The sequence below is a fragment of the Pezoporus occidentalis genome, unplaced genomic scaffold, assembly GCF_034315485.1.
Source record: "Pezoporus occidentalis ecotype Australia unplaced genomic scaffold, CSIRO_AGI_Poc_V1 ctg8, whole genome shotgun sequence".
Taxonomy (NCBI): Eukaryota; Metazoa; Chordata; class Aves; order Psittaciformes; family Psittacidae; genus Pezoporus; species Pezoporus occidentalis.
This window is the reverse complement of record NW_026916158.1, coordinates 3,947,592-3,971,641: the sequence shown is the minus strand read 5'-3', so window position 1 is coordinate 3,971,641 and position 24,050 is coordinate 3,947,592. Positions and strand designations below refer to the sequence as shown.

The 24,050-nt window shown below is 46.1% G+C and overlaps 1 protein-coding gene across 15 annotated transcripts in view; it reads right to left on the bottom strand.

The window, feature by feature from the left end:
• Positions 1-24,050, bottom strand: part of MBNL1 (muscleblind like splicing regulator 1) — a 103,857-nt gene that overhangs the window by 14,240 nt on the left and 65,567 nt on the right. For 12 of the 15 annotated variants that reach the window (XM_062603074.1, XM_062603084.1, XM_062603070.1 and 9 more), the window contains 4 exons: positions 13,948-14,118; positions 8,320-8,520; positions 1,808-2,065; positions 754-807 (listed from right to left, as the gene is read on the bottom strand). In XM_062603074.1, the coding sequence (XP_062459058.1) occupies positions 754-807; positions 1,808-2,065; positions 8,320-8,520; positions 13,948-14,118 (684 nt within the window). The remainder of the gene's footprint in view (positions 1-753; positions 808-1,807; positions 2,066-8,319; positions 8,521-13,947; positions 14,119-24,050) is intronic. The other 3 variants (XM_062603077.1, XM_062603079.1, XM_062603082.1) reach the window with 1 other exon arrangement.

Genomic DNA, 24,050 nt, shown 5'->3' with positions numbered 1-24,050 from the left:
ATCAGTAGAAGGCAAAAAAATAGGCAGCACCATGTTTATCCATGAGCAAGCAAGCAGCATAGCAGACTTAACTACCAAATAAAAGGCAAGGTAAAAGATTTACAAGGGAGCACTACTTTAGCCTACCATTACAGCGGCACAGGTAATGTGTCGGAGCCATACATTATGGGAACTGGCATAAATATTATGCTACTGTAAAGCTTCAGGGTTTCGGTCAGGAGCGAGGCTATTGGGGTAGGGTGAAGCAGCACTGCTAGCTCCATGAGGATCAACACATAGAAGCAATGTTAATAGTCACCGTCCGGAGCAGATGGCAGGGCCACTGGCAACTACCCACTCCCCGGGCCCCAGCGCCTGCCCGGGCATGCAGAGCGCGCGCCGCATGCCGGCACCCCCAGGCCACCTCCGCGCCACAGCGCCGCGAAGCCATGCCAACGCACCCTGCGCCCGTGGCTGGCCCTGCGCCACGGCCGCCCGCATGGCACCCTTGGGGAGGGGACGGGATGGGACGGGATGGACGGACGGACGGACAGGGGGATGGGAGGGGAGGGAAGGGGACGGGAGGGGGCCAGTGCAGCGCAGGGGCGGTGGAGTCTGGAGCCCTGCTCTGGGGCCTAGTCCAGCCTGGCCGCCCCTTGCCTCTGGCCAGGGGTAAGGGAGGGAAAGCGGGATATTCCGTTTCTACACATTAACCCCAAACTCGACTCTACGATACAGCTACATGCCAAGCTAAAAGGTGAAAGGTCATAGTACCAGGTCAAAGGTTGCCTCGAGGGGTCGCTTCAGTGATTTGACAGCCGACTGAGTCTTAATTAGCAGGCAGCGAGCACATGATGGCAATGGCCAGTGGGGTCAAGCGCATTAACATAAACAGCAAGCAGAGGTGCATCATGGGGGCAGCAGTGCATTTGGGTAGGTGAGAAAAAACAAATAAAAACAAATCACCGGATGCCGTGTACAACGGTAACAAGACTAGGCATGCACGGGGGGCCGGCAGGCGGCCCCGCGCGGGCAGGCGGGTGAGGCGCGGGGCACTCAGGGCTACGCAGGAGCACAGACGGGGCTCCCCATAACCGGTCACCACCCGCGCTGGCCGGCAGTGGAGTGCTTTCTGGGAGCCCGCGGCCACTGCCTCGCACCGCTGCTCCTGCTCCCCCTGGCCACCGTGCCCCAGCACGCCTGCTGTGCTCCTCTTCCCACACCCCCATGGGCTGAGCACAGCCAGGACAATGTGCCTCCAGGGCCCTCCTCAGGGTGCTGTCCTCTCCTCACTAGGACACCAGTCCCTGAACAGTTCCACACTTGGTTGCTACGACTAGGAGGTTTGCTCTAGTGCCTGGCGAGAGCTGCTGACAGTCCTCAGGTAGGGAACAGGGAAGTGGGCTATGAACAGCATTAACACAATAAGGTTGACTTCAAACTAAGTCTCTACAGACATGGACTTACGGTAACTGAAATACAGGTTTATCTATCCGTGCAACTAGATAGATACACATCTACCCACACAAACATACAATAAACTATATATACATATATGCACACACACGTACAGACACGCACACATGTATGCACACATATATGTACATATAGATACTCTGTACATCAGCAGGCAAAATTAGTGAAACACCTTAACGGTCTGAAACTACTTGACAGCAGATCTGGCACCACATGCTGAGAAAGCTCATTGCACCAAGTAGTGGCTAGGACCCCGAGCACACGCACCCCCCTCCAGCAAGAACAGCTATTACAGATCAGTTATTGTCTCTCCTCAACATACTTCAGTTCCAGAGGTGTTTTCCAAACTTACCATGGCAGCTGCAGTCGCTGCTGCCTGGGCAGCTGCAGCTTGATTAACCTGGTACTGGGCAGCCTTGATCTTGGCTTGCAGGTGTGCAGGAGGGTGGAAGTATTTGCACTTTTCCCGTGAGCATCTCCCTTTGATGTAATCCATGCAGACAGTGACCGTATTATCGTTGGTGTCAATCATTGCGCTGTCGGCGGGGTGAGCGAACCGGCAGTCATTTTCTCCCCTGTTGCAGTTGCCACGCTGATACTCTCGACATACCTGCAACACCAGGACAGAAAGTTGCTTAACCTGGGTGATGGGTGTTGCAGGCACAGCTTGAATCAGAGTTAGGATTTCTGAACATCTGTGAGAGTGTTGCAAGAACGAGTGCCTGTCTCACCACAGAACACAGCAGTGGTCAGATGGTGGGCTTGGCTCTCTGGCAGCAGACACTGCTCTAAAGCCAGTTCTGATGTCGGAGCACGAAAACCCACCAGGATTAAGAGCCAATAACACAGCAGGTTCTATTCTGGCTCGCACCTAGCTGCCCACCAGTTTTTTCCTGTTTTCTGAAGAAACGTGCCGTGGCTTGCTCTCAGAGATCACCCCAAGCACCACAGTGCTTGGATATGGTCACACTCCGCTGTGATCTGGCTGTGACCAAGTTAGCAAGACTCAACGCAATAGTTAAGGTGACTGGCCAGAGGTGCTGGAAGAAGGACTGCATGGCTGTCCCCGAGCAGCCCCACCAGACAGGTGCTTTGTGCCCGTGCCAGGAAGCGAGCTCCACCCACCGGATGTACAGTACAGCACCGCCTGCCATCATCCAGAAGTGTGCCACAAGAGAGCAATCCAAAACCCATAGTGGTGGTGACTGCCTCCCCTGGGCTGACCGGCAATTGCCCTGTGGATCAGCTGGAAGCTGGGCAGTGGTGGAAAAGAGTAGAGGGTGCAGCCAGGGCGGCCACTGCTCCTGCTGCCACACAGCTGCCGTGTGACAGCAGCCAAACAACGCTGAAGGAATCAGAAATGGCACCAAGAAACCTGCTCGGCTGGAGGGATCCCCTGCAGCACCCCTTCTGCTGGTACAGGGACTCCAGGCCGGCCTGAAACAGCACAGAGCCCTCAAAGACCTGCGGCCACCACCAGCAGAGCAGACACGACTCTCATCACCTGTGTGACAAACAGCAGCTCCCTCTTCACACACCTTGCAAACCCTGCATTTGAAAAAATGATGTGTGTTCCTTTCATGGTCAGCTCTTCACAACCACAAACAAAAATGCATTTGTCACTTTAGTTTTCCAAAGGGTATAGGAAACAAGGGGACAAAAGCAAGTAAGTCTGTGTAAAAATAAAACCACTTTAGTAGATGGAATTTCCTTTTCAAGGTGGGTGCCCATGAGCTTGGACCATCAGTATTTCCTCAAGAACCTGGCTTTGATCCCTGCAACAAACCAAATTTGGTTGTTACTTGGTTTCCATCCATGCTAGTGCTCTAGCTGCTTTTTAACCGCTGCGCTGCTTCAAGTACCAGCTGCCCATCACCTAAAAATCATGAAACGACATCCCAAAAGGACAAGAACAATGCCATTTGTGAAGCCCCTTCACAGGAAACATCAATTCGTCCAGTGTCATTTCAGCGTGACCCTATTTATAACTTTTTTCCATGCAGTGACAAAGACTCTAGGTGTATATTTGCAGCAGAGCCAAATGAGCCAGTTCAGTGACTGGGAAGAATGTGGTGCCTTTTTAAGCCATCAGAATCACAATTCTTCTGGTATCTGCTGTGTGAGCTAATTTTACCATAGTTAAAAACCAAAGAATGACCAGAAAGCTGAAATAGTTAGGCAGAGATAATCTTGTCCAGAGCAAATTTTCACAGAGCTGTCATGCAGTAGCTGAGATAAGGTGATGAATGGCTTGCTCTCAGTATTCCTAAGCAGATCTCTGAACGATGGTTTACAGCAGTCAGACACAAACCATAATACTGGCAGTCCTTCTAATGAGTGTGACCAGCAATGGCTTTTGAACCACTGTGACAGTAACCAAGATTGTTTCCAATCCTTGTTTACTTAAAAGCAATCACTGAAAACGGTGGTGCTTTTTTTTGCCATGGGCATGCAGCAATATTTCACTTATCTGCTTGAGCAGAGAAAGGCACAGAAGTATGGCATGCTGCCTGGTCTTTCAGATCTGGAGAACTTTTATTTAGTTATTTATTAACAGCCCTGTAATTACTATCATAATTTTCAACTTAGTATGTTCAGAAACATAAACAGAAGAGGCACCTGTGGGTCTCTGGCCTGTTGACAAAAACGCTGAGTTAGTGCCGCAATCTTACTGATTTGTTGCAATTCATTTAACTTGTTCTGACTTTGGTCTGTGTTTATTCTGACTGCCCTGCTCGGACTTAAGCTGCCCACACTGGTGAGGAGCCCACCGGTGTGTCACCACACCTATGGCAGAGGTCCTGCACTGCTCACCCAGAAGCTGGACAGAGCTTTGGTCAGAGGGCCATGGACAACAGAGCTGAGATCCCTGCACTTCCAAGGTAAGTCACCCCTCCTGTCTCCTCTGCATTGAAGAGAATTTATCAAAATGGGCATATTGTTATCCCATATGTTGCAAACATTTAAGCAAATGGCACCACTAGGTCAGATTTTCTGATTACCCAAGATCTAAAAATCTCCAGGCACTTCTAAGCTGCTTCTTTCTGGAAAAAATGGTATATATGAAATAAGCAGGAAACAGCAGCTTGGTTGTGGTAATTTTTGACTCTTGAACACTTCTAATAGAAAATGATGGCATTTAAATATAAACACATGTGTTTTAAATAAAGTGTTTAGGCAATTACTTTCTCATTTCCCTATCCTTGCTTTTCTTCTAGTTCACTGAAAGAGCCATGCTTTTGTTCAAGATATTTCTGGCAGGAGAGGAGTGTGAGGAAAGCTGTAGGAAAGGCCTCAACCCATGAAATTTCCCCCCTGAGATCCAGGTTCCTTATGGGAGTGGCTGAACACACTGGACACCCAAACATCTGCATGCTATCTGTATAGGCAACAGTCCAAATACACATGAAATCAATCCTACTGCTAGTAACAGCCACTGACCTTATCTTATGAATATTCATATTAATTCAGGAGACCAGGCACACTGCCAGACAGATTTGTGCTGTCTGCCTGCTTTTCTTAAAATCCGAGGTACATGTATTGAGAGCTTTGATTGTGGAACAGTCTGATTCAGTATCCCAGAACACGTGTGCTAACTTACTTTATGCCAGAGTACATAATTCTTGAAAATAAATATTTAAAATTCTAAGCAGAACAAATCATATTCCAAGATTAGATGCTAACATCACAGTGGTTATTTTGCTGAAGGACAGTTCATTCCCAGGGAGAGCAAGCTAAGCCTTATAAAGCTCTCTAATCGTGTCATAACAAATGACAATACTGACAGCAATAATCTAACTTATAGAGCAGGTGGACACATGCTGGCTTCTCTGAGAGGTAACAACCAGACCATGCAAAATCTCTCAAATCAGTTCTGCATTTCCATAATCTATAAAGTCCATTAAGATGTTTTGCTGTTAATAGAAATGATGTACTTACTTGGTATTTTTATACTAAATTTGGATACTCCAGATCAAATGACCCATACTGGTAAGCAGTAGCAAATTATTTTCTCACCTACATATTTCACTACTTGAACTGCATTTGCTGAAGGAAAAAAGGAAGAAGAAAAGACACCCTCTCCCCACAACAGATACTGATTTTGGAAGAAAGCATCATGGTGTGGAATTGCAGAGTTGGTGGGTCAACCTGGATGTGATTCATTCTATGATTCTGTGATGTGCTTCTGGTCCCAGCCAAAATAAGAACTTAAGCAGCTTAAAGGGCAGCAGAAGCTGGATTTCTCTAAAGTTATCTACATGGTGCAATAGCTAGAGCAGAGCCAAGGTAAGGGTCCCATTAGGAAGGACAAATTCATCTCCTACGTGCAGAACCCATCAAGACAAAAGCAACTACCACAGAAAAGGCTGCTGGGTCCTGATGAGCTGGGACCTTACTCACATGGCTGAGAAATAAGTGCCCTGCTCAACAGCGTTCTGCCCCTGAGCCAAGCCCACGAGGGCTGATGTTGCCTTCCCAGCGGTGCCGCGGGCTCCCCCTGGTGTAGGGTGCTGCCCTGCAGGAGCGCAGCCAAAACGCAGGGACCCAGCACGTTTCTGCACGACAGCAATTCCTGCAGCAAATGAAGTCTGCTCTCGGAGGAGTCCTTGCACAGTGGCATTTCACCAGGAAAGGTGACAAAAGAGGCACTCAAAGTCTCTGCTTTTTTTTTTTTTTCAGGAGTTTCTAAGGCCATCATCTTCTTTTCCATGGAAATTCAAAGCAAAACCACCCAGCCTTTTTTTTTTTTTTTTTTTTTTTTTTTTTTTTTAATTTTACTGGCATCAGATGGTTCTGCTGGCTTTTCCTAATCGATAAAACATTTTTTACTGCAGACTGTGCCCTGGGTGTTTTGTGAGAGTAAGACTCTCACAACTCCCTCTTGTGCAGAGGAGTTTGGCTCAGTAGTGTATCACTTCGCTAAATAGCTATATAAAGAGAAAACAAGCATCCAGAGGACCAAATCCTGCATATGAAGCCCCAGATTTCATTAGCTCCCTGTGCACTTTGGTCACAGTCTGCGCTGGAGGCACTACATGAAGAGGTGCTGCCATGCACTCACTCTTGGGCTCCCACGGATGTACTTACTTTCCCAGCCACAAGCAGAGCTGGTGTTCAGGGACTTCAGGTATGTCCTGCTCTTGCTTAGCAACAGAAAAGTTTTGAGACCATGTTTCCCCAGCACCACTGACCAGCACCAAGGCCTCTACAGAGGTGGAAGCACAATCAAACACAGCAGCTAACCATGGCATTGTGAACCAAAGGGCTTCCTGCCACTGGTATCCTCTCTCAGTACTGATTTCCAAATCTAGCATGATTTATTTATGAATTTATCTAATTGCATTTCAGTTTTAATCCACTTCTGGAAGGTATCCATTGTGAAATAGAGTCCTCACAGGAAAAACATCCCTTAGTGATTCCAAACAGCCACCCATGTATCAGCTCTCAGCAAAGTGTGGCTGCCTCTCCTGTAACCTGAGCATGCTTTGGGGAACGCTTTCCTTGGAGAAAACATCTCTAAAAAGGGAAATGACGCGATCCCACAGAAGGGGAACCTGTGGTGATGTGAAGTCTCAGAATAGTGACAGTGGCAGCGGGAAATGCTTGCTGCCAGATGACTCTCCACGCTCCTCCCAACTTGCAGCGTTCTGAGCAGCAGCTCATCAGTCAAAAATGTAACTAAGAAAAAGGAATTAATTTTCCTTCTAAGGGGAGTTAATCCCTGTTAATGCAGATACATGGGCAGAAAGAAAAGCATTACAATTACAACTAGATGCGCTGTGAAACAGAGAGCCTTCTCGTTCCTCCCATCATGCTCCCTGAGTTCAGGGACCATAACCAAGAGCAGAACAACCCATCCACCCCTGCACTCCCAAGCCATCACACCCTTCCCATGCAGAGATGCTGCAAGGAATTCTGCAACCTGCTGCTGCACCAATGCTACAGAAAAACTGGTGCTGAGCACAGGCCACTGAGGTGGGGGCTGAGTGCAGAATATGAAGGTTGGGGCTGCAGGGATGGGTCATAGCAACACTCATCTCTCTCCACTGCCAATCAAAGCTGATCTCCCGTAGGCAGTGCATGCCCTAACACATCGCCATGTACAACAACCAACCAGGGTGACAGTGGATCAGCCCATGTTCTCATCCTCTCCCATTGCTGCCTTTTAACCACTGGACCTTACCAGGGCTGTATGTGCCCACACACAGGCTGTGCTTGCAGGCATGCCCCAAGCACGTGGCAGCTGGTGGCATGTCACTGGCTCACCACCCATGCTGCTGCAGCCCCGATAAGGTGCCGAAAACACTGTCAGGCCTTTCAGATAAGTAAGATTGAGGGCACGGGAGAGCACCAGCTAGAGAGCACTAACATTTGTCAGGGCTGTAGCAAGGATGATAAGCTGGGTGTGGGAGGTCGGTGGGGGAGTGCCAGCACCATCTGTCCAGAGAGAACCTTAAGAGAGAGGCTGAAAGTCATCTTTTACCCAGGCAGCTGAAGCTTTGCCTTTACACTGCCCCTGGTGCTCAGTACCCATGCCCATGGACTCCCGCCATTGCACACATTAACACCTTCTGGGCATACATCAACACAGTTTTGAGGTGCGCTTGCTGCTGCCATGGATATTCCTAAAAAGGCTCAGTATTTCCATTTCTTTCTGTAGAGAAGGGTCAGAAGCAGAAACACAAGCATTAACTTACTGTACAATCATTCAGTCACTTCCCATCCTTACCTGTTACTGAGATTTAGTATTATCAGCTGAAGTAAAACCTGCATTATTTTCTTTTACACAAAAAGTATTTTATATCTAGGAGACATAATAAATGATACAACTTGTGAGAGTAAGTTACACATATTGGCTCCTACCTCCAGCCTGTCTGTTCTCATTAGCTTTTGGGCAGCAGCAGCAGCAGCGGCAGGAACCGGGACACCAGGGTTCCCTGTCACGAGCATTGGGGCAGTGGGCAGGATCTCCGCCGGGACCAAGCCTGGGGAGACAGGCCCCAGATAGGGGTTGAAGGTGGCTGACGCGTTGGTGGCTAAGCTCGGTGTAACAGAAAACATCGGCTGCAATCAGAGAAAAGAAGAAACACATTTCAAATATTTATACTTGCCATGTTGTCAATGTAAGAACTTTTTGGCTGTCATCTTGGGCACAACTGTGGTGAGTTTCTGTTACTGATGGGAAAAAAAAATTGCCAAGTTTGCAGGACATGAAGAACACCCATGCAAATGTCACACATGAGCAAGACCACAAGGACAAGCCTCCCCTGCCAGCCTCTGCTGGTTCTCCTGTCCAAGCTTCCCTTGCATGCTCCCAACGCATAGCTGCTCATGGAGCAAACTCATTTGATCTGCACTTGAGCAATGCCACCATAAACAAGCACTCCTGGCCACAGAAGAAAGCCTGGGGCTCTCAGGGGGACACGTCCAAAATGTGTATAAACATCCGCTCTCAGGGAGAAAGGCATCTGCACAAGAGCCCTGACAGGCTGTCACACCACACTTAGCTTTAGACACAGATAAATAGGTTTCTGACCCTGATGACAGCCAGCACTGATTGAGAAATTACAGAGGTTTAATACAGGAATAAGACCAGATGACCACAACCACTTAGCTTTACAAAATTGAACATGCAGATATTCAGAAAGAAATACACTGCATCAAGGATATGCTTTATTTAGACTAACACATTAAGCCAGAGAGCATGCAAGTACTATTATTCTTTGTTTGCTTGTTTTAGAAAAGAGTCAGATGCCCTTGAAGGCTATCACATGTTGTGAAGATAATTGATATAGAAGACCAAATAATGCTGTAAGACCAAATGTGGAGCTGTTACACTGCAGTAAAGATTAAATAACTCTTCTGTCCCACTGAACGCAAAGGCACTGCACTACCACTGTAACTGCCAAATAAAATTTAGTCTGGAGTGTTTAGTATCTAAATAAAGTAGTTACTCAAGGCATTTAGACTCTTCTTCCAAACTAAATTTTAGAGGGAAAAACAACTTCAGAGTTAATGCAACTCTCCTTCTCTGATTCGTATCTATTTCAGCCAGACAACATAGCACACCACATGTTTTTGTATTCCTGAGGAAATGACTGAACTGTTTGGAAGCACGGAACAAGTCCATTTGAAACACTGGACAAAAACCCAGAGAGAGATTACTGAATTAAAAAAAGAGTTAAAGTTGTACGAATGGAAATAATTTCTTTAACGTCTCTGGTTCTTTATCCATGTGAATGAAAAAAAAAAACAGGCAAATTTTACTCTCAAGTACACTATTAATTAACTGTACTTTTCACTGCTGTGCTATCAGCTATGTAATAATGAACACTAAAAATAAAACTACAAACCAGTCTATTACTGTGTAACTTAAGAGATACCCGTATTTGATTACAGCCCAATATACTCTCTGTAAATAAAAGACTACCCCATTTATTTTCTACTGAGATAATTTCATACTAATATAAATATCCTGTGGTCTTTAATCTTATGACCACTGCAAAATAATAATATATTTTAACAGAACCACTTTGTATTATAATGAAACTCATCGACATTGTGCAATGTTCTGTACACATGTAAATTAGGAGATAAAAACCTGTACTACAGTTGTACTGGCCCATACTCAGAGCCACACTGCTGGCAGAAAGAGGCCATGAAGTGGTGGACCCTGGGCAGCACACAACTGCTTCTCAGTGGCAGGACTCTTCCAGGGCACAAAGCTACCCGACTGCTCCAGCACCCGACTGCTCCAGCACCGACTTGGGTGGCTATGGGATATAGAAGAGTAGGACTCTACCACGAGGGTCACCCCAAGCACAGCCCTGACAACCAAGAGCATCAGCTGAGGGTCAGCTTGGGATCCCCTGCCTGTAACTGCAAACTGGTCAGAACTGGGCCCTCAGTGTGACACAGCAGAGACAGGGGAGGGGCCCATCTCTGCTCTTTACTGATGACTTGTTTTCCAGTGAACTTTCACTTCCCATCTCTAGAGGCAGAGGTACTATTTCTCTATCACCATGACCAAACCACAGAATTACTTAGTGGCCTTGCAGTCTGGGTCCTGCTATGCTGTGCCTCTTGCAAAACTGCTCAAAAAAGCAGCTCCTGAGATTAGCAGAGAGTACAAAGGTGAAGGAGACACAGCCTTGGATGCAAGTCTGTGCTGCCAGATGACCCATAACCCATGCTGTCTCCTCTACTGAATAATTCTGCTGTAAAATTGCCTGTGCGCAACTAACGTCAGCCTCACTAGCAGGTCTGACCTCCACGGGTCTGACACTGCTTGCTCCTCCCTCGACTGGGAAGGAGACATGGGGGCTCCTTTTGAATCAGCCTCTGCAGCACAGCAGAGCCATGGCTCCTCCCCAGACAGGCAGACAGGCTTTATGCCAGCACTCCAGCTTGCTGGCCCAGAGGGACCAGCTGCCTGCAGGGAAGGAGCTGGACTCATTTAACACATCTTTAACAGTCATCTACAGAGCACCTGCCCCACCAAGGAAAGCACAAGAGTGCACCACATACACAGAGAGAAACACTAATAACCTACAGCTACCTGTGAGATACAAACACACCTGCAGGAAAGGCTGTGACCTTGCTCTGCTGCAGGTACGAAGCTGCAGCGTGCAGCAGACTGGCGCACCAGCGCTCTGCAGAAACCCACGCCTGCCTAACAGCTCCGCAGCTCAGGAAAACCCCACTCACTGTCAGAAACCCCCTTCCTCAAGTGCTAGCTAAAAACAGATGAAAGAGTGAACTAAAAAGGAAAGATGGGAAAAGTCCATAGACATTCTTGCAACTAAGACAATGAAAACATTTCTCAAACAGAAATATGAGTGAAAGGATCCTACTGCTTTGCTTACCAAAATAGAGTCTCTCATTAAGTTAGTTCACTTACTTTTATTAAAGCATAGGGTATTGATTTTAGTAAAACAAAGCAAACTGACTGAAGCATTGTAGGATGGGATGGTATAAAACACTTCCCAAGAACATCCTGAAGTAACATCTGTTTCAACTGTGCTAAGAAATAAAGTAATTTCACAACCAAATTAGTAAGACGACATCCATTTGGAAACACTACTGCTGTGGCAGCCAGTGGACCTTTCTATGAATCCTTGTACTGAATGAGACTCAATTCTGAAAATAGCCTGCAGTGCCTGACCTCCAGCAATGCACACAGAATCACCCAGCTGCAAATGGAAGGGGTTGTGCTGCACTTGCCACACTGACTTAAATTTTGCTTGTTAGGGACAGAGTGAGCATAGCATAAAGGAGAACTGAAATATGATTTAAATGTCCTCATGCTAATCTCTTCTATATTAAAAAGGAACATTAATCTAAAGGACTGCATTACTGCTTTTTTGCATGCTTACCCACGTGTTGGTGTGTGCCTACACATTGTTTTGTATAAACCTGAGAGAGCCACATTTGGTTACAATTCATGAAACAACCAACCAAGCACGTTAACAGAGAAGAGTATTTTAAGCAATGGTTCCTACTGTTGGCTGCATTCTGACTTTAGTTTTCTCATAGTCCCAAATATGACTTTACTGGCACTAATCCTGTGTCACTGTACTCAGATCAGGAAATAAAAATAAAATTGTGGCATGTGTACACGTCTGCTTTGAGCTGTTGAAACTGAAAAATAATTCTGAGGTTGCTCTGGAGTTGAAGCACGTAAAGTACAGCCTGTTTTTGAGCTGTCTAGCTGTACAGACACTTAATTTGGTTCCTGATCTGAAAGCCAGCAGCAGCGGGCAACAGCCCACAGGCAGCCCCGTTCCTCCTGCAAGACGGGAGGCAAAGAACTGGCTGTGCAGCACAGTGCCAGGGTGTCCCAAGGAGCACTGCAGTGCCACAGCCTGTAGTGTCTGTGCGCTGATGCTGCCTCAGATCCTCTCCTTGACTGGGTGACACAGTTTTATCAGAAGAGAGGAAAAGAAAATGGGGTATCGTCTCACACTGGGCTAACAGGTTCTAAAGCCAATTTACTGTGACAATCCTACAACATTTTCTGCTTTTCTCCCCCACATACAGTTTTTCTTGAAACAGCCAAGGCATAAAGCTCTGCGGGAGAATAACAGTTACATTAACTGAATCAAATAAGATACAAAATATTTAGTGGCATTCTGTAGATCCACAAAACGTGGGGCCAAATAACCATGAGGGTCCTTTCTGCTGAGATGATTTTTTCTAAGGATTTAGCTATATTTTGAGGAGCATTAATTGTCACTATGTTTTTGGAAATAAAAGTTGAAGAACTCACCTAACAGAGTGAATACAGGTTTTCTAATGGAAGGTATACAGAGATAAATAGATCTCCCTAAATTCTACCTTTGACAGCAAGAAAGAAATAAAATAACTGTCAGAAAAGTACTAATGAAGATATATTTATTTTATACATATGTATGTGAACTTATTTTTCCCTTTGCTGCCATTTTACGAATTGAAAGGGAGAGCTTCTGCCAGGGAAGCATTGTTTCCCTTTTTATGTAGAAGATACCAGCCTTGCTCATACATTAATCAGCGTCAGTCTTGCTCATACATTAGTCAGTACCCTCTAATGTCGGAGCTAGAAATTTATATCACAAGGGCCAAATTTATCCATAGGTTAGCTCAATGACCTCTCTGGATTGCATTAGAGAGGGATCTGGCACAGGATGTTCAGTTCCCAAAGGCGTACGTGCACAGTGGGTTGATGCCAATCATCTCTGTATTTGCTGAAACGAGGGATTACTGCAGAGCAAGAACTTCAGCCACAGCATTCGACTTCATGGAACACTGCACTGTGCCTCCTTACTATGATACAAGAGAAACAGATATAACGTAACTGGTGACCACATTTTACTGTGACCAGACAAGAGATTTCTGATAGACTCTCATTACCCCATCCCTTGTCCTTCTGTAGAAAATACGATTATCTGTGTTTCTCCTTCTTCCTGCCAAGCCTAAGCTGTTGATCCTGCATGTCAGACTGATATGCACCATACATCACTCAGAGCAAGATTTCTGCTCTGCCTGACAACGTGCTGTGAAAACCAAAGTCAAATTCCAACCCTGAGAAGGTTCCCCTGAGTGAATGGAAAACATCCAATGGGAATCGTCTCAAACCCAGGAAGTTCCTAGAGCATATGAAACTGCAAATGAAACATCTATTTACGTAAAGTCCCACACAGATCACTCACTTTCCTAATTTTAAGAAATAAGTTGCAATGGGAATGAAATTAACAAAAGACTATTAATTAACAATATTAATTCAGGCAAGGGAGAACTAAGCAGTACAAAGACATACAGACCAGCATTTCATTATATTGGACTTGATGATCTTAAAGGTCTTTTCCAAACTATTGCTTCTATGATTCTATATTGATTTCTTCACTAGTTACTGACATTTGTGGGATTTCATAGGCAGACAAGTACACCTGCTAACAACTTGCTTCAACTAGAACTCACTGTGCTCACTGATAGAAGCCAAAAAGCAACACATACCACAGGCTGCAGTGGGGCACCAGGCATCATGGCATTGGCAAGCTGCATCTGCTGGGCCAGCATGGCCATGTTCTTCTGCTGAATCAGGTTATTGCGTCCATTGATCTCCAGCTGCGTTTTTAAGTGGGGTGGTGGGTGAAGATATTTGCAGTTTTCCCTTGAACATCGACCCTGAAGAAGAGAATTGACATAGCTGGCTTAGAAGCTATAGATGTATCTTCATTCCTTATGTCTTGAGCTAAAACAAATGCAAACATGCATGCTACAAGCTGGAGGAAAGCCCCTGCAACTGATCAAGGCTGTTGCATACTGACCAGAGCAACTTGACGATTCCATTATTAGCTGCTTGCTTTGCTTCTCTAAGTTATGTATTTCTGCAGTACAACTTTAAAAAAACACCGTTTCTTTTAAAAGTTGCTGAAGGCAAGCAAATATTAGTTGTTCTGAAAGCACAGCATGCCCATCTGCTATGGGCACACCATTTTGACCAGTGAAAGCTGTGCCCATGAGGCCTCAGAATGGCTCCGCCCGTGCAACAACACAAATGCCCAAGACTCTCTTCTCTTTCTGCTGTGCAGGGGAACAAGAGGCACTGAGCATACAATAAAACATGTGGTCAAAGTACCATTATGACCAGGAAAACAGTACCAGCTCTGCACTTTCACTAGACCTGGAATACAGCATCTTTGAAGAAAACCTCTTACATACGATGCTTTTTTGTTGCAGTTGTGTAAACCGAACAAGAAAATCAGAACTGACTTGTTTCTAATTTTTTCATCAAATTCAGATGTGGTAAACAACAAGTTTAATGCACTAACTTTATTTGGATGAGAGGGCATTCATCAATTTGACGAGCATTCACATTGAGAAAGAACAAAAAATCCTTCTATGTACAACATATACCCACTGTACCTCCCTGTTACCAAGTAAACCAGCTTTGCACGTAAGACAACCCCACTTGGCAAACTCTCCCAAGATGGCCTCTTGCTCCAGGAGTCTCCTGTGGGCTCCCAGCTGGGTGCAGGAAGCTGGGCACGGAGGTGGCTTCTGAAAACCAGCCCCTAGTGCCCTGGCTGGTAAAAACCTCTGAAAGGCTGAGCCAGAGCGATGGGTGCTGCCTGCACGGCCGCTTGGCACAGTGTGCAGCACAGGAGGCCAGGGGAGGAAACCTCTGTCCTGAGGAAGAGAATCCCTTCTTCTCAGGGCATGTGAGCTCTGCTCTCACATGCCAGGTGACTTCCGAAAAGGAAAATTCATTCATGTGGAAGCTTTACACACTAATTTTTCTTTAAAATTGGAACACTAGAGCTCGTATTTTCGCTAAAGGGGTGACACATTAAAAAAAAAAACAAAAACACAAAACCCAAACAAAAACTAAAAAGGAGAATTGAATCCCTTAAAAATTGAATGCCTTAAAAAACATTCCTTAAATTATATTTTTTCCTCTTTACTCATTCATTTTTTAATAAATCCGAACAGCAACAACGATGAGGCAAAAGACAGCCTTAATTTAAGTAAGAAACCGTTTTTATCAAGAAACAAATTAATTCAATTTAGTTTGACCTTATACTGCAATTTTGCTCAGAAAGTTAAAATATATTCTTGTTATCAGATCTGCCAGAAATCTAATCTGTATGATGATTTTTGTCTCCCCTTGAGGCTAGGATAAGCGCTTTGCTGCTGCCCCTCTCCTAGGCTGTCTCTCCTGCTGGCAGTCCAAAGTTCTTAAAAGTAATTTTCATAATTATTTATCTGACATCTATGTGCACAGGAAGATACACTTAATACAAAGAAAAATATGGGAAGTTTTGTGGATATCTTCAGGTCTCCAGGCTACCCACCAAGATTATAGAAAGCCCTGTGCAGATAAAGACCACTACTGTAGTGAACAGCAAAGAAATTCCATTTTTCAGAGCATCTGTTCATAAGCCCTGCGCATATTCCCTTGAATGAAATGCATTTTCCATTACATGATCCTGTCTGCCTCCAGAGATGACAGAGGAGAGCTGAGCAATGCTGGCCAGCTACAATGGGAAGGCGCAGACAAACAGAAACCCCAGCACCTGGCCGTGCCACGCTCGCTGCCACCTTTGCTGGTCTGGACACTGGTCTTGCTGGTCTTCTTGCTTGTGGCAAGAGCCAGAGGGCTCCCAGGCCCCTGGTGTGAAACCTTTGCCTACCCCCCCCACAGCCCTGGAGAGGGCTCCCATGGGTGCTTGCTCACTGTACAGAGGGGTGCCGTGGGCTGTCCTCAGCAGAGCTGATGCACAGAAGGGACCACCAAAGTCACTTGCAAGAAAATCTCCCTAAATAACACAGCTCTGAATGATAGAAGATAACCAAGACAGGCCAGATAATACACAAAAGCTAAAAGCATAACAACTATGCTACAGATAAGACAGGGAAAAAACATGCAGCCTGAGAAAATATTTTTACAGGGGAATGGAGTATCCTATTGCAAATAAGGATCAGGATACACCAGTAACAAACATTAACGATTCCCAAGGAGAAAATACAACTTGGTGGTGGCAACAGGAATCAGTGTTGACGGAGCGTGAATTTTACTCACTGTGCTTGCTCTTAATTGAAAGCACGTTTTTGTCTGTGTGCCTACATGCACATACAGAGGTGTGCATGGCCTGGGGTGGACCAGCAGAAATATTGTGCTGGACATCTCCCACCCAGCTCACCAGCACATCGTGCTTTTGCCTGGGAGGTGGGGGGAAAGCATGCTTTCAGCCTGGGGGATGCTTTCAGACAAAACAACCCTCAGTTCTCTCCTTTAGTGCCTTACTGACAACACTATTCATACTGTTAATACTGTTCAGTATTTAAGCCATATTGCTCAGATAATCCAATCTCATTTCAGCACACATCTCCCCTCCCAGCATTTCACAATTATATGAAATGGTAGGCAAAAGGCAAGCGCTTTGGAGCAGCTTTATTTACGTAATTTCTTCTCTTGATACTAAAACCCATGTTAATTATTGCTACCACTAAGTAAGATGGGGTAAAATTACATGTTTACTAGATGCCTGCAAGATGATATCTTACATTAGCACAATGTAAAAATCAGACTTAATTACTACTAAATGGGTAACATGAAACTACAACATGTGTTGCTGGAATCAGAGGAGCAATTAGCAAATGTGATTCTGAAATGCAAATTAAATTCAGTGTCCTCAGTTCAGTGGTGGGGTTTAGGCTGCTCCACAACTCCCCGGACTGGATCCTAAGCCTGGCAGTATGGGTTGCATAGCATGACCATTTAATGTACTTCATAGACTCAAGTGCTTTAGGGCCAGAAGAAATCATTGCAGCAACCTAATGCACTGCCCTCTCCCTTGTTTCCAAATCAAGGCCATCATTTCTGTTCACTTAGCAGATGAACTTTAAGGAAGACAATTTACTCTCAGTTAAGGACTACAAGAATATACCATATTCCTGAGGTAAACTGTGATTATGGTTAGTCATCATTAGATACTATAAAAAAGCTTACATCCTTCTTGTTTGTATGTTGCTTTGGAGCCTAGTGCAGTTTTAACCTTCAATCTCTTCTAATTTTCAGATCTCAGAAAATTTTCTCTGTTCGGGAACAGGGTTTCTTGTCTTACTTTTACTCCACAGACCTTTAAAAATGGTCAACGGAGCATCCAGGAGTCAGAAACCAAACACTGAAAAGCACTGTCAAAAATCTCCATCAAGAACAGGGACTGAATTGATCTCCTTTATAGTGCACGCAAGTAGTTTCTTAGTTACTTTTTCACTAGATTCTGACAACTCCAGTCAACAGTTTAAGGCATATTTTAGTCTCTCTGAACCTTTCTGAACTCTTCACCACATTTTCAGTCATAAAAACGAATACTACAAGAGAGTAAATTCAGTGAAGCAGAAGTTGAGGTTGTGTCCTGAAATGCTGCATCAACACACTGGTAGGGTTTTACCAGAACTCTGCTGAACTAAAACTTACTAAACATGCCCCCGAGGCTCCCCAGGTACACTCTCCAGCAGAGGCACCCCCCGCAGACCTCGAGTCCCTTGAGACAAGTGGGACAAGGCCTCCCTCATGGGCAGAGCCAGCAGGGAAGCTTGGGGTGCACAGCATGACACTAAGTGGGGGAAACACCCGCACAGCACTATGGTATTTGGGCGAAAACCTGTCCCTGGCCAGCACCCACCTGACAGCAGTGTCACCAAGAACAAGCCCCGAGCACTGCGGTGAGGCATCTGCGCACCCTGCTCACAAATACGCCCTGTGGAGTGAGGAAGAGGGTGACCCGAGTCATCAGCCAGGCAGCTCTGTGTCCTCCCAGAAGGAATGCCGGAGCAGGACGTGCAGGCCGCTCTCACATGATGTTTTTCTCCAGCTATCACATCAACAATGCTCAGGCAGAGAGCCCAGATGAACTGAACAGCAGCTCGACTGCCATTAAATCAGGGTCTGCAGTATTTTAAGCTGTCTAGCCTTGGCCCAAGCAGGTGATGGGGACCGGGAGAGAGAGGTATGGGTAGCCCCTGCATGGGGCCCAGGAAGTGCACGACACTGCCATGCAGTGCTGGGCATGCATCTGGTGTTACCTGCCCCAGTAGGGCTGGGGCAGTGAGAGTACCCTTCTTTGCTAGTAAGGTCTCCTAGGGCCTCGCTCTGCAGCGCTTTCTGTGCCCACGTTAAATGTTTAGACTTCACTGACACAAGCACATAGCAAGCACACCCTGAGCTGATGAGCAGCCATGCAGGGGCTTGGCTGCCTCCTCAGCACCCTTCTGGAGGGATGGAGCCAGGGCCTGTAGGCCCAGCATCACCCAAGGGACTCTGTCAGTCTGTTCACCCCCACTGCCTGCTAGATCAGGGCCACCTCTGAACAGCTGCCCAATCTAAATGCCATGCTGACATCGTGAAATGGCAACAGCATGCAAGGGCAGTGCCAAGAAGACATTTGTTTGCAAGCTGATCTACCTGCATGCTACCTTCTGCACCACTCCTCCTCCTAGTAGTGTCAGCGCCACCGGGAGCCCTGTTCCTGCCTGTGTGCGGCGCTGAGACAGTGTGGCTTCTGTGCCTGGTGCAGGCAGTGAGCCAGAAGCTGGCTCCAGGGATACGTGGCATCTCCACCCAAAAACGTCCAGAGGTCTTTGTCTGCCACCCGCTCCCTGTCACTCACTGCCAGGTCCCTTGCTCAGAGGAGCTGGCAGACTTGCCAGTGGCTTCACAAGGACACAGCACACATCACTGGTTGTGCCAGCGCCACCAGGCAGTATCGGCACCCAGTGATGCTCCAGGTTTGCATGCTGGCCAAAACCACAGCAGTCAGGTACATGAAAAAAGCCAAACCTTGAGTAGCTGCAAAGGCAGCAACTGAGGAGCAGGAGCTGCCATACTGCATGAGGAGCCTGCCAGAAGTGGGAGACCCTAAATGGCCAGAGACACTGGGATGCTACACAGAAACCATCGAACACAGCTTCAACATGCCATTCAACAGCAAACATGGCTCAAACATTGACCCTTGCAGCTCCCTAAGAAATAAAATATAGCCCCACAAACACACAGAGCACTGAACACCTTAAAAATTAGTTATTGTTAATCTCAATATTCTTCATGAGCCACAAACCAAACCCTTAAATCTAGATATTCTCCTGAAAATTTCTGCACTTTTAAAAAACTGCTAGTCAGATTTTTGTGCTGAAGAGTTTTTAGTTGGAAACAGGGATTAATAAAAATGTGTCTGTAGGAAAATATTTACTTTGATTATTCATTTGTTGACAGAAAACGCCTGTTCTCTTTGACTTCTCTATTTATTTCCCTCGACAGGTGGAAGCAAGTGGCGTTGCCAGTTGGCACATGCCCATCATGTACATTTCACTTTCACTGCTCAGAAACGATGTAAAGAAGGACAATCCTCTCCAGCTGTGGGATCAAGATGCTGCGGCCGCAGCCTAGCTGTGTATGCCTAACTCAGTGGCGTTCAGCCTCCTGTAACACCTTATGCAGTGCAGCATGCGACTAATCAAAGTCTGGTGATAAGGAAGCAGGTCAGGAGTTACTGTTCCCAGTGCCTTCAGGGAGCAGGGACACACATCTGTCCTCCCACAGACCTCCAAAAGCATCTTCCAGCTATGCAGTTCGGTTCTATTCCCCACGAAGTGGGAGGCATTTCCTGTGAATATTCGCAGAATTGTGGAAAACATGGAAATCTCAGAAAAAAAGAAACCACAGTCAATCCTGTCTCAGAAAAATCACCCCAAAAATTCTGCATTCTGAAAATTCAGTGTATTTCGACACAACTTGGATCATCTGATGTGCTAGATATTGATGTTACACTAGATATTTAAGATTTTCACAAGCAAGAAATGAGCTTGTTTCTGTGAAGCGCAATATGTACTGTTTTTCAGATCCCACACTAAATGTTAGAAATACAACAGCAATTCTTGCTCTCTGAAAATAATTTCCTTCCAGAAAATGCCCTGATTGCATGTTTAATAATGAAAAAGTATTCCTAGGATTCACTTCTGAGATTGCAAGCTCCTTCATCCACTGCAGTTACAGCTTGGGTAATACAGGTACTAATAATTTTTACTTTTTCCTTAAGGGAATATTTAATGGAAATATCAGCAGAAGTCAGTAAGTAATTACCAAGAAGATAATTTGATCTTAGCGTGCTGTGGAGCCCTCTGTGTGACTGTGCTGCTGCCTGGCAGAGAAGCATGACCCACCAGAAACCTCGGGGCATGTGGTGCTGCAACAGCCCCAGTGCTCACCCACAGCCATAGGGCAGCCCACAGCTTTGGGCAAAATCCTCCATGGCCTGTAAATGCTCTTTTAAATGCCAGCTCTCAGGGTGGCATCAGGACCAGCCCCCGCATCCATGACCCTGGCATCTCCGGCACTCTACTGCTGGTCTCTACCTCTGCTCCAGTAAGGCACATGTGAATCCCTAATCCCAAGCACACTTAGGCCAAAGTGCACATGCTTTGTGCAAGTATCTTCACTAAGGTGTGAAAAGCAAGTCCTTGACTCTGAGTAGTTGCTATTAGGCCTTCAAAGCTGTTTTAAAAACTTAACATAAACTTTAAGCTAATTGAAATTGGAAACAGTTACTTTCCAACACCTCCTTAGAAACACCATCTATTCTGTCATGCAAAGGAAGAACAGCAAACTGTGGACTTGGCTCCAGCCTAAAACTTTATTGGAAAGCACAGCCTGGTAAGGCACTAAATAAGGTCAAATTAGCAAACTGGGTTGTGCCAGAGGCTATTGTTCCTCTGGGCACAACCCACGAGGACCCCATGGTGCCTGCACAAGGGACCTACAGGAGCCCTGGGCAGCTCGAGCACAAGGGAATTCCCAAAGCCAAGATGTCCTCTCCTTAAAAACTGTGAGCAGGCAATGGGAGGTCTTCCACACCGAGTCCTCATGGGGTGCAGGGAAGACCGAGAGCACCCTGCTATGCCGTCACACACTGTGACACCCAACGTGAACACTCCTCTTGCAGAAGGTTCAGCGGGATACCACCGCATGCACCTCCAGTACACCCTGAATCTCAGGCTGAGGTTCCTCAAAGCAGGGCTAACCCTGCATTTGGTTATTTCCATGGGATGCTATTTGCAGTAACATAATACATAACCATTGTCAGTATTCTCTGTAGCATCCAGATGGGTTCTGGACAGCAACAGGGTGCACACAGCTATTGGGGACACCACTTAGCACCACCTGGTTGTGACCAAACCAGCATGACAAGGGAGAGGACAGAGAGGCAACACTGCACTTGCGTTTCTATTTGCAATGTTAGCAGCAATTAGACAGACTGCCAGTGCTGGGATGCCTGCAGTTTTGGAGAGGAGGCATCCTTTGCGGAAGAGGCTGAAGGTCTTGGGAGGATCAGCAAATATCAGATTGGGCACAGACATAGACATACAGAGACTAAATAAAGATCACAGTTACTGCTGTCATTTGATAAACACCAGAGAGCACAGTAATCTTGCCATTGCTATTTAAGCTTATCCCTCTGCAGCAGCATAAAAACAGAAAAAGCAGACAGACCCAGCAAGCCACTGCTGTGCTCCATTGACTCTGCATGTCCCAGCACAGCACTGACTCCTTACTTCAGCTGCCTAACTCCACGCAGAGCTTTCCTCGGTGTTCCTGGAGGCAGGCAACACCAACCACTCCCTGCGTATCTGAAGTAAATACATCTGTATGGGCAAGTTTCATTAAATGCAATTGGTCTGAGAAAGTCTTAAAACTAAGCTGCGCCAGCCTGCTGGGTCTGTTTGTTTATGCTATTTTTACACCACTGCGGTAGCACAACCCGAGTTACCAAGCACTTGCTCCACAAATCCGTGAGTGTTTATACAAGAACTACTGCTCACAAAAGCAAATGGGAAAGCTTCTTTTTTTTCATCAACCCACCAATACCATACCATTAAAATATCAATAGAAGTCCAGGGCAGAGAACCAAGAGCACCAACATGCTACTCACTGCGTGCAGAGATGTTACTGGAACAAACCCCTGAGGCCCTTGGAATAAGCCCCATGAGCTCTCCTCTAAGGTCCCAGCACTGGCCCGGTCTCTGCAGGCAGAGCCACAACACTTGGAGGAGTGTGAAGCTGTTTGTGGTGCAGTGCAGACACCAGTGGGTGACAATGCTGCAGCGGCTTCCTCACCCTGACCGAAGGCCAGATTATCACTTCAGAGCTGAGATGCTCACCTGCAACCCCCACAGTGCTGCTCCTCGCCGCCCTCAGCTAAACTTTGAGCAAAAAAAAGGGACTGCTACCTATAAACACAGCATAAGTACAGGGCTGATGCAACAACCTTTCAGTTTAGATTTTTAGCACACATTGGTGCTCAGGATGTTCTGGAGACAAATTAATTCTCCAATTAAAAACTGTTGCTTAGCAACAGGGTTTGAGATGCAGAAGGGAAAAGCCGGGTGCCCATGACGGCTTGCTGTGGGCAGGCAGGAGGGGCATGAGGAGCTGCCTCTGCCCCAGCCTGCAGCCATCACTGGACACTCGCCACAAAGGAGGTGTCCATGCAGCACTTTCTGTGCAACAGGTAAAAACAGCCTCCAGTGCCACAGGGAAACATAAGCTGTGGAATTAAACTCTGCTCTTGCTTATTTCAAAATAAATAGAAGTGAAAGAAACATCAGCCCCAGGGAGCTGCTCTGAGTTTTGAGCAAATATTTTTTCCTCAGGTGGTTTTGTGAAATTATGGTTAAATATGTGATCCTGCATGCAGCATTGCTGTTATTGCTGCTAACATTAAATCAATGAGACAACCTCCACACCCCAGGATGCAAAGAACCTGGCTTTGAATCATAAAAATGTCAACCACAGGCAAGCTGTAATTTCTGCTGACAGCCTTCGGCAGCTACCATGGCCTTCAACCATTTGCAACATTACGATGGACTCACAACACTTTCATGCCATTAGTTACCAAATCCTGCTTTTCCAGATTAGACATAGAACCCTCTAATATTTAACAGGCTATTTACTGAAAACAAAAGAAAAAGCTTCTTGCAGCCTGCAGACACTTCTGAGTGCTGTACATCCCGACAGCGATAAGCGCTGCACAAACATTTATCACCCCATCACTATTTAACAATTATTAATGACAGACACAATTAAATCAATCACATTGGGGTATTCCAAACATGCCATGGTACTGAATGGCAATAGCCACAGCTGAGGATGCTCCACTCACATCTCCTCTTGGCTGGAAAGCTCTGCTCATCGCTACCACCTCTGCAGCGGTGCTGCTGGTCCCCCCTGTGCTGCTGGCACCCAAACTGACTTGCACCACCACCAGCCAGAGCTAGCAAACCAGCAGCCACACTGAACAGCACAGCTCTAACAGGTTAAAAATTTTTGCTCTGAAACAAACACGAAAACACCTCCCTCTTTTACGGAGTATAAATTCCTTCCAACAGCAGAGAGCTCGGCGCGTTAAAATCCAAGCAGAAAGATGGCTGTTATGCAAAATCCGAGTATTGCCTGTAAATGGAAGAACTATTTATACCGATGCACATGTGTTTTACAGGAAAACATTTAACTACACGTAAGCTATGATTTGCTTTTTAAAAATAAACTGCACACACTT